Raw genomic sequence first — 16,189 nt, 5'->3', positions numbered from 1 at the left:
GCGACCAGGCTACACGTGAGCTCCGAATCGCTCGGTGTACCGGTACACCCTCGCGCTTCTAAACTATATTGAATTAAACTCGTAATTGTAAAATCAAATAAAGTAAATACCTCCTCATCGGTGTTTTATATGAAGACCTCCGTTCTCTCAAGACACTTAACTGGTGACAGCGACGGGCGAGTCTCCCAGCGAGCAGCGGCTACACATCGTCGGCGCGAACTGGAAGGTTTCAACCTGAAGAGATTCGACCACTGCCTTATGAAGACCACAGTACTCATCGCACTGGCGGCTACCCTGTGAGTTTTCCTACATTTTCCTTTCATTTTCCTAATTATTTTGTACGCATTTCCACCATTTTTTTTTCTTTAAAAAAAAAAAGAGACAGTTCTATTCTGTGATAGGATTTAATTAATTTAATATCAAAATGGCTCTGAATCATACTACGATCGAAAAATATTTGCCCAAATATGAAGGTGATAGACAAACTTTAGATTTCTTTTTAAATCAAGTTACTATGTTAGCTAGAGCAGCAGACGCTGACGCAAGGGCCCTGTTTCCAATTATATTAAAAAGCAAGTTACGCGGGGAAGCAATTAAAGCAATTGCTCACATGCCAAACAACACGGTAGAAGAAATTGTAAATTCCTTAAGGTCTAAATTTGGTGACACTAGAAGTATAGAACAAATTCTTTCTGAAATCACTCGCATTAAACGGTTCCCTAACGAAAGTGCTCTAGGATTTGCTGATAAAATAAAAGAACTTTTGTACGCAGCGAAAAATAAAGCGGATTCACCGCAAGCAACAGCCATTTTGGAGAACGTTTGCATCGACCAATTATGTAAACACTTGGATATCGCGACTGATCGATTAATCCGTTCCGCGCAACACACCACTTTTGATGACGCGTATAATCAATTAAAATACGAGTTAGAAGTCCACCCCGAGTACTTCCAGAGAAAACAAGAAAAATCATTTAAATCTAATCCAAGATTTAACTATAATAATAAAAACTATAATCAACATACTATACTAAAACCGAATTTCAATCAAAACCGCGTAAATCAACACCAATCTAACCAATTCGCACAAATATCTTATCCTAATCTGCAGTTAAATAACAACAACAATCAAATGCATTGGGCCAACCAACCGCGACCAACTCCGGAACAATGGCGACAAACATACCCGCCAAAACACCAACCTCAAAGATTAACTGACCATTTAGATAGTGATATTTCAATGAGAACCGCGACTAGTAGGCGACCTGTAAATCGTCCGCCAAGACCGCGACCGGTAGAAGTTTTTAATACACAAATAAATACCAATGAACATAATGGTAATTACGAACATAATTATGACCCCAACACGTATGATGGCGATGATTTTTTTCAAGAAACAGGACCACAAAACGAATTGACGTAAAATTAAATTATTTAGATAAAGATCATCTCCCATATATCACTATAGATGAATGGGGAGGAAAAATCTTAATAGATTCTGGTAGTAATAGGTGCCTTATTGGATCATCAATATTGAAGTCTAATAGGAATTTTAATAATAAAGTTATCGATAAAGAGTTTACAATTACGACTGCTCATAGTAAAACAAAACATCGAGGAGCTATTAATTTAAAATTATACCCGTTAGGCGAAGACATAGAACATGAATTTTTGATCTATGACTTTGACCCCAAATATGCGGGAATGATAGGATGGGACCTGATTTTAAAGCTTAACGCAATAATTCATCCAAAAAAGTGTGAACTTATCATGCCAAACAAAATAATTCCAATTAGCATAGACTATCCGGAGAAAATCTCAAAAATCGATCCGCTCTCGGATAATCTAATTACATGTGTATCTAACAAACCGGACGGCGAATACTTTATCCCTGAAATCGGGACAAACACCGTCCTCATTAATTGTGCATTAGTGTCAGTGATAGATGGCAAATATAGATTAGGTGTCACAAACCTAAGTCCTAGGCCCCAAAAATTCAAAAATAATTTTGATAATTTCTTACAACCAATACCGAATGGATTAAAATCTGTATCGGAAGTATTAGACAATGTTAAAATAAACAAAACGGAAGCTAGTAAATTAACGATTCGAACGGATCACATGAATATGGAAGAAAAAGCTAAAATTACCAAGTTAGTACACGAATTTAAAGACGTGTTTCATACGGGTCAAGAGCCACTTACCTTTACCCATACAGTTAAACATAAATTACGTTTGACAGATGATACACCCATTTATGTGCGCAATTACAGGAAACCACCAAAACAACAAGAGGAAATAGACAAACAAGTTAACGAGTTACTTAAAAATGGCATTATTCGTGAGTCTAATTCCCCTTGGAGTTGTCCTGTTCACATTGTACCTAAAAAACCTGACGCATCCGGTAAGGTTAAATGGCGCATGGTCATAGACTATAGGCAATTAAATGCAAAGACAATCGAAGATAAATATCCTCTGCCAAATATAGAGGAAATATTGGATAAATTAGGTAGAGCTCAGTACTTCACTACGCTAGACCTCGCGAGTGGGTACCATCAGATAGAAATGCACGAGGAAGATATCGAAAAAACTGCGTTTTCAACTAATCACGGACATTGGGAATTTTTACGCATGCCTTTTGGTTTAAAAAACGCTCCGGCTACATTTCAACGATTAATGGATTTAATATTACGCGACCTCTTATATAATACATGCCTCGTATATCTAGACGATATAATCATTTACTCAACTTCGTTGGACGAGCACATACAAAAATTACGAAAAGTATTTGAACGCTTGCGACAACATAATTTAAAAATACAACCAGATAAGTCTGAGTTTCTTCAAAAACATGTAGAGTACTTAGGACACGAGTTAACACCTAACGGTCTAACACCTAACCAACGCAAAGTACAAGACATAGTTAATTTCCCAGTACCAAAAACCGAAAAAGAAATACGATCCTTTTTGGGATTGACAGGCTATTATAGGAGATTCATTAATAACTATGCTCAAATAACAAAACCATTGACTAAATGCTTAAAAAAACGCGCCAAGATTATAATAGATGATGAGTTTTTAAAGTCAGTACAGAAGCTAAAAGAATTAATTACCAACGAACCTATTTTAAAGTATCCAGATTTTGATCAACAATTTATTGTTACCACAGACGCTAGTGACATAGCGTTAGGAGCGGTTTTGTCTCAGAAAGAAGATAATGTCGAAAAACCAATCGCTTATGCATCTAGAACTTTATCTGATACAGAATCTAAATATTCTACAACTGAAAAAGAGCTACTTGCGATAGTTTGGGCTTGCAAACACTTTAGACCGTACTTATATGGTCGTAAGTTCATCATTTACACCGATCATAAACCTTTAACTTGGTTAATGTCTTTAAAAGACCCCAATTCTAGGTTAACTAGGTGGAGACTTCGACTAGCTGAATTCGACTTCGAAATAAAATACAAACAAGGCTCTATTAACTCGAACGCAGATGCTTTGTCACGGGTAAAAATTAATTTTAACGATAATGAATCAATATTAGCTCAGAACGGTAGCGACATGGATGAACAAATTAACTACAATGATAACCGCGAAGAAATCCAAACACAGCACTCACAAGATGACAACATACACCAGGGAATTCCTATTATGAATGATGTCATAAATAAAAAGCCACATCAAATTTATTTTAAACTACACAATAAATTAGATAATATAAACGTGCGAAAGGAAGACGGTAACGAAATCATAGAAGTTAGCCTGTATACATCTAAACGACCAGGAGAAGCACTCAGGAAACTTGCACGCGAGTATTTAAAACCAGGTATTCACTATTACGCTTTCTTTTACGTAGATGAATTATATCAAGAAATGGTAAAGATCCTCACTAAAGAACATAATCCTCAAATTCGTATAACTCGTTGTACTGAAATAGTGGAAACCGTAGTTGAAAAGGAAAAACAAATCGATATCATAAAAAGTTATCACGAAGGAAAAACGAATCATCGCGGTATTACCGAAACTTTAATGCATATTAGTAGGAAATATTGGTGGAAAAATATTATGTCCGATATCCGCGAATATATTAATAACTGCTCTATTTGTAAGGCAGGCAAATACGAACGGCATCCAATGCGTCCACCAATGTTATTGCCACCAATAGCTTTGCGACCACTTAATCATATTTTTTGCGATGTTGTTGATATTGAAGGCAAGCTTTACTTATCTATAGTAGACGGATTCTCTCGTTTCGCAGTAGTTAAAAGATTAAAAGATAAAAATAGCTCAACAGTTATGTCAAAACTTCTTTCTTACTTTGCACACTATGGTGTCCCTGCAGAAATAACGACTGACGCAGGAAAAGAATTCGCACTACTTAAGGAATTAGTTAATTTATATCACATTAAGATTAATTTCACTACGCCTTATAATCCAGCATCACACGGGATCGTCGAAAGATTCCACTCAACGTTGAGAGAACATTGTCGATTGCTTAGTGAACAATATAAAAATAAACTACCGCACGATGACAAAATGAAACTCGCATTAATAGCATACAACAGCTCGATACAATCAGACACAAAATTAACTCCACATGAAATCTTATTTGGACATATTGAAACGGAACCTTTGTTTAACTTTCTCCATAATTCACAGTTGTTAAATACTCTATTGGAAAAACATAGAGAACATTTAAAAACGGTTTACGATTATATATACAAAATAAAACGGGATGCTCAAATAAAAAGAACAGACGAATATAATAAGAATACCGAATTACCAGCCCCAATAGTCGAAACTCACGAAAAACTCCCAACCACTAATAAACAAGCTAACGTATTTTGTACTCGCCGAAAAACCTACATTCGCGACACAAAAGCCCCAAAAATATATTTGGATAGTCGAGGTAAACGACGAGCAGCAAATAAATTGAGGCCTGTTGTTGTTACAGGTTCCTCCAAGTCCAGGGTAGTCAACCCTACCAAATCAAGAAGTTAGAAAATCCCAATGGCATATACCTCGAAAAAATAGGACCAATTGCAGAAATAGAAGGCTACAGATATCTAACCAAAAGATGTAATCTAACCGAAATCCTTAACATCCTTAACAAATTAATGTCTAATAGAGTTCAAACTGATAATTACCACATTAACAGTCTTTATACCCATTTATTAGGAAGATTAAAAGGATTAATGAACCAAAACGTTGGTCGATCCAAACGCGGCCTTATTGATGGTCTTGGAACAATTGTTAAATTTATAGCTGGAAACCCTGATGCGAATGATTTAAAAGAAATTAATAACAATATTCAAACCCTTACAAATAACCAAGAAACATTACTTAACAACTTAAACGAAACTATTAACAAAGTTGACTTAAGGCTTAAAAGCATTACAAAACGTTTAAGCACTATGTACGAAGTAAGTTTTACTAATAAGGCAAATATTGATATTTTAACTACTTTTATATTAATGGAAGATATAATTAATATCTTAGAGTTAGGCATAACATTAGCTAAGCCAGGAATACCTTGTAAAGACATTTTTGAGGAGGCAAACAATGTAGAAGTCGATCGTATTATGGTTTACACTGTTAGTAATGTCATACACTTTGTTGCAAAAATAGCGGAAATTAAAGCTAAAAGTGGTAATGCATACAACCTCATCCCTTTCCCGACTCATGATGGTCTAATCCTCGAAATCCAAAAACCTTCAATCCTCATTAAAAACTCATGGTACGCCTACCCAAGTGCTGAACAATGCAAAGCTAAGAAAACCATGATGGTCTGCAAACACGTTTGGTGGAAGGACTCCAATAAAACACCTGACTGCATCCATCAAGCTCTGCTTCTCAAAAACAATCACACGTGCCTTACGACGAAACTAGAAGAAGAGGAAGCTATCACAACAATAAACGACGGCAATTTCCTGTTATACTCAAGAGGACCACAACGAGTAACCATCAATTGCAATGAAACGTTTTACGAAGTCATCCAAGGGCCATATAAACTACACCTTAATCCCGGCTGTGAACTACAGATGGCGAACCTATATACTAAAGTGATCTCGAAAACCAACAATCTATTCAAAGAAGAAGTCCAGCAGATACAGATGCACTTAGAACAAAAAACAGATAAGATCCAATATACGGATGAAGATTTACAAATACACCTGAAGCCATTAGAATCAACAATCAAATCAAACATACATCAACATATTTGGATACCCAGCGTGTGGAGCATAAGCATATTTATGTGCCTCATCGGGTGCGCCATATACCTCAAGTGCACCCAACGCCGCAGCAGCATCGAGAACACGGGCGTAACAAGCTACACCCTTAGTTCTCTCTTAAGGGGGGAGGAGTTAAGGAACGCTTCCCACGTATCCCCGACCTCCAGCAACACACCGACGGCAAGACATTAAAGATTATCTTCAGCGTCGATAGAAGGAATGCAGACGCACCTAATGGGATAAACAAACGCACCCTTTGATACAAGTACAGGCGTATGTAATGCATCACCTATTTTATGGCGGTTGTCAATTAATGCCGCTCCCACGGGATCGACTCTTCATTATCTTAATGGCAGCGACAGCATAAACGCTCCAGAAACTTCTCATGGCCTACGTGACTCCAGACAACGCATCCCCACGGTTTCGGGATGAATATAAGCGGCCATCCCGACCAGCGGAAGACAGTTCTCATACAGTTCTCATCGAGTCCTCATCTAGTTCGCATCCAGCGACCAGGCTACACGTGAGCTCCGAATCGCTCGGTGTACCGGTACACCCTCGCGCTTCTAAACTATATTGAATTAAACTCGTAATTGTAAAATCAAATAAAGTAAATACCTCCTCATCGGTGTTTTATATGAAGACCTCCGTTCTCTCAAGACACTTAACTTAAGACATTTTTGCGGTACGAAGTACTGCGACAAATTAACAAAATGAGTGGTACAAATGAGGTGCCTCACGAGTGAGCGACTCAACACTAATTGGTTTGTCAAATGCTAGCGCATGTCAACCTTACTTAGGTTCAGTTTGGTTTAACTTAGTTTTTAGTTGTACCTACCAAGAAACGTGATTGACAAGACAGGATAATAACGACGGTAAATTCATTGAAACTTAAATAATATGTATTGCTAATCCTATATAATAGGCACATGCTCCTATACGAAGGTATACGTACCTATACTATAGATATACCGGCTACCTACTCTCCGAGATGACTTGAGGTAAAATTTTAATATCGGTCTCCCTTACGATTGACAAATGTAAGTGACGTTGATATTAGTTTACATGAAAGTTATATTAGTTTACATGATATTATTTTAAAAAAATATAGTGAAAAAAATATAGTGACAGTAGGTACCTACATTGTAAAATTTGTACAAAATAAATATAAGACTAGTCATATGGCGTCTGAAGCAACTCTTAGTTTAAGTTTAATATTTTTATATTATAGCAATTTTAATTTTATATGGACTTATTGTCTGAAATAAAGTGATTTTATTTTTATTTGCGCGTAGACACACTGGCACCGTCCCACCTCCAACGGACTAATGTAAAAGCGGGCGGGGCGGCGGAAAGCGCCGAAATTTTAAAACGTAACAAATATAAGAGCCTCGGTAGAGAGTACCATTTTGTAGCATTTGGAGTTGAAATTCTAGGTCCATGGGGTCCCAGCGCGCATAAGTTGTTCGCAGAAATCGCGAAGCGTCTGGTTGACGTAACTGGTGACCGAAGAGCTGGCGGCTACCTCGCACAACGTATCAGCATTGCGATACAGCGAGGAAATGTCGCCAGCATCCTTGGTACAATGCCTCAAGGGCCTATTTTAGATTTAAGCTAGTTTTTAATTTCTTTTAGTAATACACTGTATATATCTTGTTTTTATTTATTATTTTTATTCTCTTAATGGAAATTAAGTCAAGTCGATAATAATTATAATTAATAAAAAACAATACTTATATTTTATCAAACCACATTATATGCCTCTATGTATAGTCACATAAGAAGTTCTTATTGTTTACCGGTCTCTGGTATAAACTATGCGTCAATATTTAAAACAATACTCGAGCTCGAGAAGTTGAGTTATAGTTTGTAGAGCGACACATGCAGGGACGGACTTAAATACTAACTAACTTATTAAATATGTTATATACTTACCTATATTTATTATTACCTACCTTCTGCCCGCGACTTCGCTACGTGGTACGATGATGATGATGAATGATAAAAACTATCAAATGAAGGGCATTCTGGCCTCCATAGGTACCAAATTTCAGCTAAATCGGTTCGGTCGAGTATAGGTAACATACCGACAGTAGAGTTAATTAGGAATTAGGTATACTTTCGCATATATGTATACTATTAGTAGGGATGTGATGTCACGATTGTCACGTTAGGTACTAGTCACTACCAGGGATGTTGCGGATGCCGATTTTTTGACATCCACGGATGCGGATGCGGATGCGGATTTTTAAAGGCTCACATCCGCGGATGCGGATGCGGATGTCAAGATAGGTACATAAAAAACGTCAAATATTATATTTTAGTAATTTTTATTTCAAAAAACCGACCGAGTGCGAGTCGGACTCGCGTTCCGAGGGCTCCGTACATTAAGTCCCACTCACGCTTGACTGCTAATTTCTAATAGGTTTTTTTGGCTAATGTCTAGCACTTACGCCGATGCTAAGACGATCCTGTACCGACCTGTTCCACATCCGCATCCGCATTAAATCCGCATCGATTTTATGCGGATGCGGATGCAGATGTGGATGTTGAAAATAATGCGGAAGTTCCGCGGTTGCGGATGCGGATATTCGCAACGTCCCTGGTCACTATGATCGATAGTATCATTTTATGCATTTTCTTTCAACTATACTAAGTAGGTAGGATTAGTTGTTGATCAATGAAACACTAAAAGTTTAAGCCTTCCTATCTCTGGTGTTTTTAAAGTTATGAGTGTGATATTTCGTATGAAGATAAACAATTTATTTGGCTATCATATGGCGTTCTTGGTTTCTACTTATTTTTAACAGTTTCTGTATTATAAAGCTTTTTTTGAAAAATGAGTTTTGTTTCATTGTGTACTTGTGCATGTTTTCAATGAAACACTCTAATTTTTACAGTGAAACAGATGTAATATATATAGTCTACCATGAAACATCCTTAATAAACATCGAAACGTTGTAATAAATAAGTTACATTAATACATACATCCTTTCAATCAATTAATGAGAAAGGAAAGGAGAAAATAGTGGTAGGCTGAAATTTGTTATTTAAAAGGTTTCCAAAATATGGAATCGTTATAAGATTGCTGAAATATCTAAAAGCGAAAGACTTGTTTCATTGTACGCACACCTAAGTTTCATTGTGAATCGAAAATCTGGTCGGCACTTACGGCATGCTGCGAGAAAGGCGCCTTTTATGTCCACGGAGCATGATTGCCAACTAGGTGGACGCGGGAGGGTTTTAAGCATCTCCATGCTTGATATCATACACTTTCTTGCAACATAGTGATTATAAACGACTGTTTCAATGTTAGACATGTGACCTTAACCTAGCCATCAATGAAACATTCAACATATAAACTATCCTATCTCAGCCATTTCTAAAGTTAAGTATCTTATATTTTGTCATATGATAGACAAATTATTATCAATTTTCATGGTATTTTAGTTTCACAAATTTCGCACACAGTCTTTAATTAATTAAAAAAATAATGAGTTTGTTTCATTGTGTACTAATACTGGTGTTCAGTGAACATCATGTTTCATTGTTTACTACATAAATATGTTTAATTGTGAGACTAGGGGGTGTTTTTTGAAACAATTAAAAAAACTGCACCAAAGAGTAAAAGAAATTTAAAAATATTTAGCTCCAAAGTAACTTTAATACACATGGAACACAACAAAAAATTAAATAACGCCAAACTAGACTCTATATATTGGTAAACAATTGCGAAACATAAATGAAAAATATTACTTTTGTCACACGAATTCACAATAACGCTCGTAGCAACGTGCTCCTTCTCCGAGGCGCGCTCGCGTATTGGGGAGGTGCTGGGGGTCCTTGAGCCTGCCCTTGCTTGACAGATGGCACTAGCTGATAACACCTAGTTTCCGAGATATCGCAAAGTTTCACTGTGTACGATTGTTTCAATGTTCGACAACTGACCCTACCTATACCTATCTAAGTTTCCAATAATGGCCCAATGCCTCTCTGTCATAATAAGTGGCGGCGATCAAGTGAGCTGGCATAACTGAGCTAAGATTTTTTCAAGCAGATATTATAAGTGTGAACAGAGATGTTGACTGTGTTTCAAATAAATTCTTTCACATGCATGAAATAAAAAGCGAAAATTCTCTTTGAAATCGTATAGTAGGTAAGTACTATAAAGAGTAGGTAGGTAAGTTCACCGTGACTTCATTTGCTAGATTGTTAGTACCTATTTCACATCAATTAATAGTGGGTACCTAATCGTTTTAACTGTTCGCAAAATGAAACTGTTTTGACTAGTGGTCAAAAATACAATACCCTATTATTATAGCTTTTAAGAGCATTAAGTCACGTACTACGCACATGGCGCTGCTCTCCAAATCCATACAAACGTAGTTCTCATTTTCCTGGATATTGATTATTGACATTATGGAAAATTAGACTATAAACGGGACCAGTCAAAATACCCAGCAGGTAAAGACCTATAGTTTACAAGTATTCGGTACGGGGTACAGTAGTCTGTACCGTACAGACTTAGGAGTGGCTCAATATAGCTCTTGCGAAATGATTTTTTTACAGTAGGTATAAATATTTATATATTTTATAAAATAATAACCACGTGTTTAATTCTCACGCCTGGGTTGGCTACTACCATTCACGTTCGCATTTTGGAATGCCTATTGTGTTGTCTTTACATACAAACACCACATATTTTTTTATAACAACTTTTTAAATATTTTTTCCAGGCACTGGGCAAGAGGGACATCCCGACAAAATTATTAGAAGGTGAACCCATAAACCCTACCCTGGAGAGCTTAGGGGACAGTTTCCACCCCCTGTCTTCCAGAGTGACCCCACAGAAACAGGCCGAAGATCATATGCATGTTAAATGCAACCATCTACATCACAGGTACTGACAAACTTTTTTGAACCATAACAAGCTGACTGCACCAACTTTCAATAGCAGTGTGTGGCAGTGTCACCATAAACATTGAATTTCTATGAAAATATGACATTTATTGTGGTACTTTCATGTGAAAAATGAGGTGCCACATCAGTTGGTGCAGCATTGGCTTAGATAAAGTCTCTTTACTATTTTATTATATATACTTACTAAGATCAGAGCACAGAGTTTTAATGCATGTATATTAATTAAAATTGTAGTGTATTCAAAAAGGTCTAGTGTAGACACATATTTATTATCCCCGATTACAATAGAATATGTTGTGACTTGAAGGTCCCGAGGGTCAGCAATTATAGCATCATGTATATTTTAAAAATAGAGGAATATTGACCAAAAACGATTGATAACTAAATTTACGTCACTATTGATATCAGTCATGTTTATAAAGTACAAGATAACAACAATGTTCACCTGTAATCAACCAATTGGATGAGGTTAACAACCTGCATTAATTTGTTTTTCAATAAATGAGAATTTGCTAATTCATTAAAATGGGTGTTTTAAGTCTCGGGTAAGAAATCTCGTCATAAATTACCATACATCGGGGTAAATTACAAATTTCTATTTATGAAAATATGACATTTATTTTTGTTCTGTCCAAGTCTGCAGAATTAGCTTAGACGTATTCTATGCATGCTTGTGTTGTGATCATATACTTAAGAGAGTTTTACATTACATGTGATTTTGCTAAACTTAAATTGGAAATAGTCATCTTTACATAGTTATAGGTACATTATATACATATATGCAAATTATTTATTAGTTTTACCACTTTTACCATCTCACCTTCCAGAGAACATCAGCCAGTGAACGTAGTGGCAGTAGCAGTGAGCATATGCTGCATTGCCGCACTCCTGCTTCCGACCCAGCCGGAAACAGTAGTTGAATCACAGTTCCCGGAGTGGCTCCACATTGGATCCAACCTCAAACTAGTGTTCTCCTTCGTCCTAGGGCTTGTCAGTATGCTAGTACTACGACCATAAGACCTATATTTTAGACCTAAATTTCTGTGTATGCTTTAATACTTGTATTCTTTATGGACCGTTTTGAAATCCTGCATGTACAAACTTTAACACACACACACACTTTTTTACAGGGATTGTTTTATTTGTTATTTGCACATTTTGCAAATTATTATAAATGCTTTCAAAGCATAGTTAATTTTATAAAAATGTTAATGTAAATCAAATTTCATACTTGGCTATGTTGAATTCCATAGGATAAATCACTAGGTATATAGGGTAATTCGCCGGTAACTAGCCACACTGAACTAAAAATGATTCTATTCACCTGTAAACAGAATTCATTTTAGTATGAGCTGGCTAGTTATTGTAGGCTGCTTATACTAAAATGAATACTGTTTATAGGTGAATAGAATCATTTTTAGTTTAGGGTGGCCAGTTACTGGCGAATTGGGCGTTTTCTAAAATAAATATCGAAAACCTGATTCTTTCAAATCTGGACGTTCTTGGGCTCATTCTACTCAGAATCGACAGCATTCTCCATTCCGCCATTAAAAAAAGATGTCCCAAAATGTCCATTCTGGTATATACTGGGAAATGCTTTAGAAGGACGGCGAATGAAACACACGTAATTCGAGACTGACATTTATTTGTATCTGCCGGTAGGCGGCAGAAAACCAAAGTACCCACATGTATATACAATATACAGCATTCTCCCCTCATAGTTTTTTTATAATTTAACAACAGCTGTAAGTGAGAGAACACAATAAAAATGACACCTATACCTAATATATATAATATATCAACTAAACACCTTTTATACGCTACGCTAAATGTACCTACAGAAGTACAGACATAAGGAGGAATATTTATATATATCTCAATTTATATACCTACAACTAGTTGTATATCGACACACACGTCGACAAGTAGGTATACAAAATTGAACCTTATGACTATGAACAAAAGGAACATCCTTAGTCGTTTACTACAATTGTAAACGAAAGGATGTTAACGGTGATTACACGGTGGTTAAGTATTAACTTCATATTTAAGGCTAACAGATACATGAAAGTATTAAGTACTTAAGCATTACAATTTTTAAGACTAAGTATAACAAATACAAATATGTATATATTGTGTGTCTAAAAGTGAAACCGAATGGTCTAATCTATTTCAAAACCAAATCTTTGTGGTGGAACGCGATTCCTTTTAGGTCTCGGCACGCGGGTGTCGTCTGGTGGCGGTACATGCGGTGACCGGGTCGGGGTGCGCGCGCCCTCGGGTGCCGCCGCGGGGCTCGCGGGCGCAGGCGCGGGCGACCCGTTTGGCTCCACCGGCGCAGGAGTTGGCTCAGAGGCAGGGCCCGATTCCGTAGCGTAGCTATCGATAGCGACATCGTTAGCTTCATCTGGCACGATCGAGTAATCGCGGTGCAACTGGTCTACATGTTTTTTATATACCTTACCGCCGCTACGAATGTAATACGTTAATGGACCGACACGTTCGCATACGGTACCGGTTTCCCACGCAAATTTATTATTTTTATATAACTTAAAATATACCCGATCTCCTACGGCGAATTCTCTCAAAGAACCTTTTTTATAGTTAATTTGCGCAATTTGTTTACGTCGCACCGTCTCGTTAACAGTAGGCCGCAGAAGGTCAAAGGTCGTACGCACCTCCCTCTTTAACATTAGACTCGCCGGTGTTTTCCCCGTTATCGTGTGTGGGGTCGCTCTGTAAATAGATAGGAAATCTTCCAAGGCAGCATCCAGATCAACGTTATCCCGCATAGCTTTTTTTAATGCCGTTTTAACAATTTTTACGCAGTTTTCGGCGCATCCATTGCTACTAGGTTTGTAAGGTGTCACTGTAATATGTTGAACGCCCTTGTTTTGCAAATAACACACAAATTCATTGCTATTGAACGGCGGCCCGTTATCGGACACGAGTTCGAGCGGAAACCCGAATTGACTAAAAACATGACGCAATTTAGCGATCGTGGATTTGGCGGAGGTACCCGGAACGCGAAACGCTTCGATCCATTTCGAATGAGCATCTACCATAACAAAATAATATAACGTATTATTTGTCAATGAAAAAAAATCGCAATGCAAACGGTACCACGTTTCTTGCGGCCATAGTTGCGAACATCCGCATCCGCATCCGCAACCGCGGAACATCCGCATTATTTTCAACATCCGCATCCGCATCCGCATCCGCATAAAATCGATGCGGAGCTTATGCGGATGCGGATGTCGAACAAGTCGGTACAGGAACGTCTTAGCGGCGGCGTAAGTGCTAGGTAATTTCGTCATTACCTATAACGAAATCGTCTAGATCCAGAAAAGTCGGCGAAGTTACTGTTTATTAAATATAACGCACCTATATTCTTGCTCAAATACTAAACGTTTCGGTTTTTTTAATAAAAAATTACTAAAAATGTAATATTTGACGTTTTCTAAGTACCTAATCTTGACATCCGCATCCGCATCCGCATCCGCGGATGTGAGCCTTTAAATATCCGCATCCGCATCCGCAGATGTCAAAAAATCTGCATCCGCAACATCCCTGGGCCATACCCACGGATGCAGGGGCGCCGGCGCGGGCGCCGCGCGCTCCCGTGCGCACGTGTCGCACGCGCGACACACGCGCTCGATGTCGGCGTCGATGCTAGGCCAGTACACATAGTTGCGCGCCAAACTCTTACATTTCACCATACCTTGGTGAGTTTCGTGCAATTGACTTAATATATGGTCACGTAAACTAGTCGGGATGATTACACGATGCCCGTATAAAACACAACCTTGCTCGACGCTCAAATATTGTCTTATATTGAAATACGGCTTAAGGTCTTCGCTGTTACAGTACAACCAATTTGTTTTAATCGCGTTAGTCAGTTGTTGTAAAATTTTATCCGACGCGGTACTCTTCGCGATGTTTTTGTAGTTTATCGGCGCCGAGTCTTCTACAAAATGTAGGTACGTATCGACACGTGATCGGATATTATCATCTGGAACCGGTATTCTGGACAAACTATCTGCCAAGCAGTTATGTTGTGTACCAATGCATTTGACTTCATAATTATATGCGCCTAATATTACTGCCCATCTTTGAAGACGGCTCGCTGCCATGAGCGGTATCCCTTTTTTTTCGCTAAATATTGATGCCAACGGTTTACAATCCGTGACAAGAGTAAATTTTCTGCCAAAAATATAGTCGTGAAATTTGGTTACCCCAAAAATAACCGCTAATCCTTCTCGACAAATCTGCGCGTAATTCTTTTCGGCGGCGCTGAGCGTGCGCGATGCGTGCAGCACGGCGTGCTCGCGACCATCGGGGCCGCGCTGCGCTAGCACAGCGGCGACGCCGCCTGGCGCCGCGTCACATGTCACCGACGTCGGCCGTGCGTCGTCAAAGTGCGCGAGCACGGGAGCCTTCGCCAGTAGCCGTTTTACCTTTTTGAATGCCGCGTCGCACGCCGAGCTCCACACAAACTCGTTCTCCGTTTTTAAGAGTTCGTATAGGGGACTCAATATGTCGCTCAGGTTTCTTAAAAATTTACCATAATAATTTACTAAGGCTAGAAAAGCTTTTAACTCTTTTACATTGGTAGGCAAAGGTGTATTATTAACTGCGTCTACCTTATTTACTTCTGTATGTAACCCGTCGGCGTCAATAATATACCCGAGATACGACACAGACGTTTGAAAAAAACTACACTTATTTGGAGCAACACGCAAACCGCAATCTGACAAAATACTGAAAACTTTTAACAATCGTTGCCAGTGGTCTTCGAAGTCTACACCCGACACGTTCAAATCATCTAAATAACAAGTAACATACCGCATTCTAAATAATTTATCCATTATTCTTTGAAACTTGTTTGGGGCACACTTAATACCGAACGGTAATCTATTATAACAAAACATCCCGTGTAACGTGACTATAGTACATAACTTTCTCGAATTTTCATCTAATTCGATTTGCAGATAGGCTTGACTAAGATCAATTTTACTGAAATACTTCCCGCC

General features: G+C 38.0%; 1 protein-coding gene across 1 annotated transcript; it reads left to right on the top strand.

The window, feature by feature from the left end:
• Positions 1–10,213: 10,213 nt before the first annotated feature.
• LOC134653641 (motile sperm domain-containing protein 1-like) lies at positions 10,214–12,257 on the top strand. The gene is made up of 4 exons (XM_063509035.1): positions 10,214–10,255; positions 10,668–10,700; positions 10,973–11,136; positions 11,984–12,257. Exons 1-4 carry the CDS (start codon positions 10,214–10,216, stop codon positions 12,171–12,173), a joined length of 429 nt encoding a protein of 142 aa, XP_063365105.1. The 3' UTR covers positions 12,174–12,257.
• Positions 12,258–16,189: the final 3,932 nt, after the last annotated feature.

This window comes from Cydia amplana, chromosome 13 (genome assembly GCF_948474715.1).
Source record: "Cydia amplana chromosome 13, ilCydAmpl1.1, whole genome shotgun sequence".
NCBI lineage: Eukaryota > Metazoa > Arthropoda > Insecta > Lepidoptera > Tortricidae > Cydia > Cydia amplana.
This window is presented reverse-complemented; position numbering and strand designations above follow the sequence as displayed.

Coding starts and splice junctions, on each gene's coding strand:
- LOC134653641 (XM_063509035.1), top strand. CDS start 10,214: ATGGCCCAATGCCTCTCTGTCATAATAAGTGGCGGCGATCAA. Junction 10,256..10,667: donor TAATAAGTGGCGGCGATCAA/GTGAGCTGGCAT, acceptor ATGGAAAATTAG/ACTATAAACGGGACCAGTCA. Junction 11,137..11,983: donor TGCAACCATCTACATCACAG/GTACTGACAAAC, acceptor CTCACCTTCCAG/AGAACATCAGCCAGTGAACG.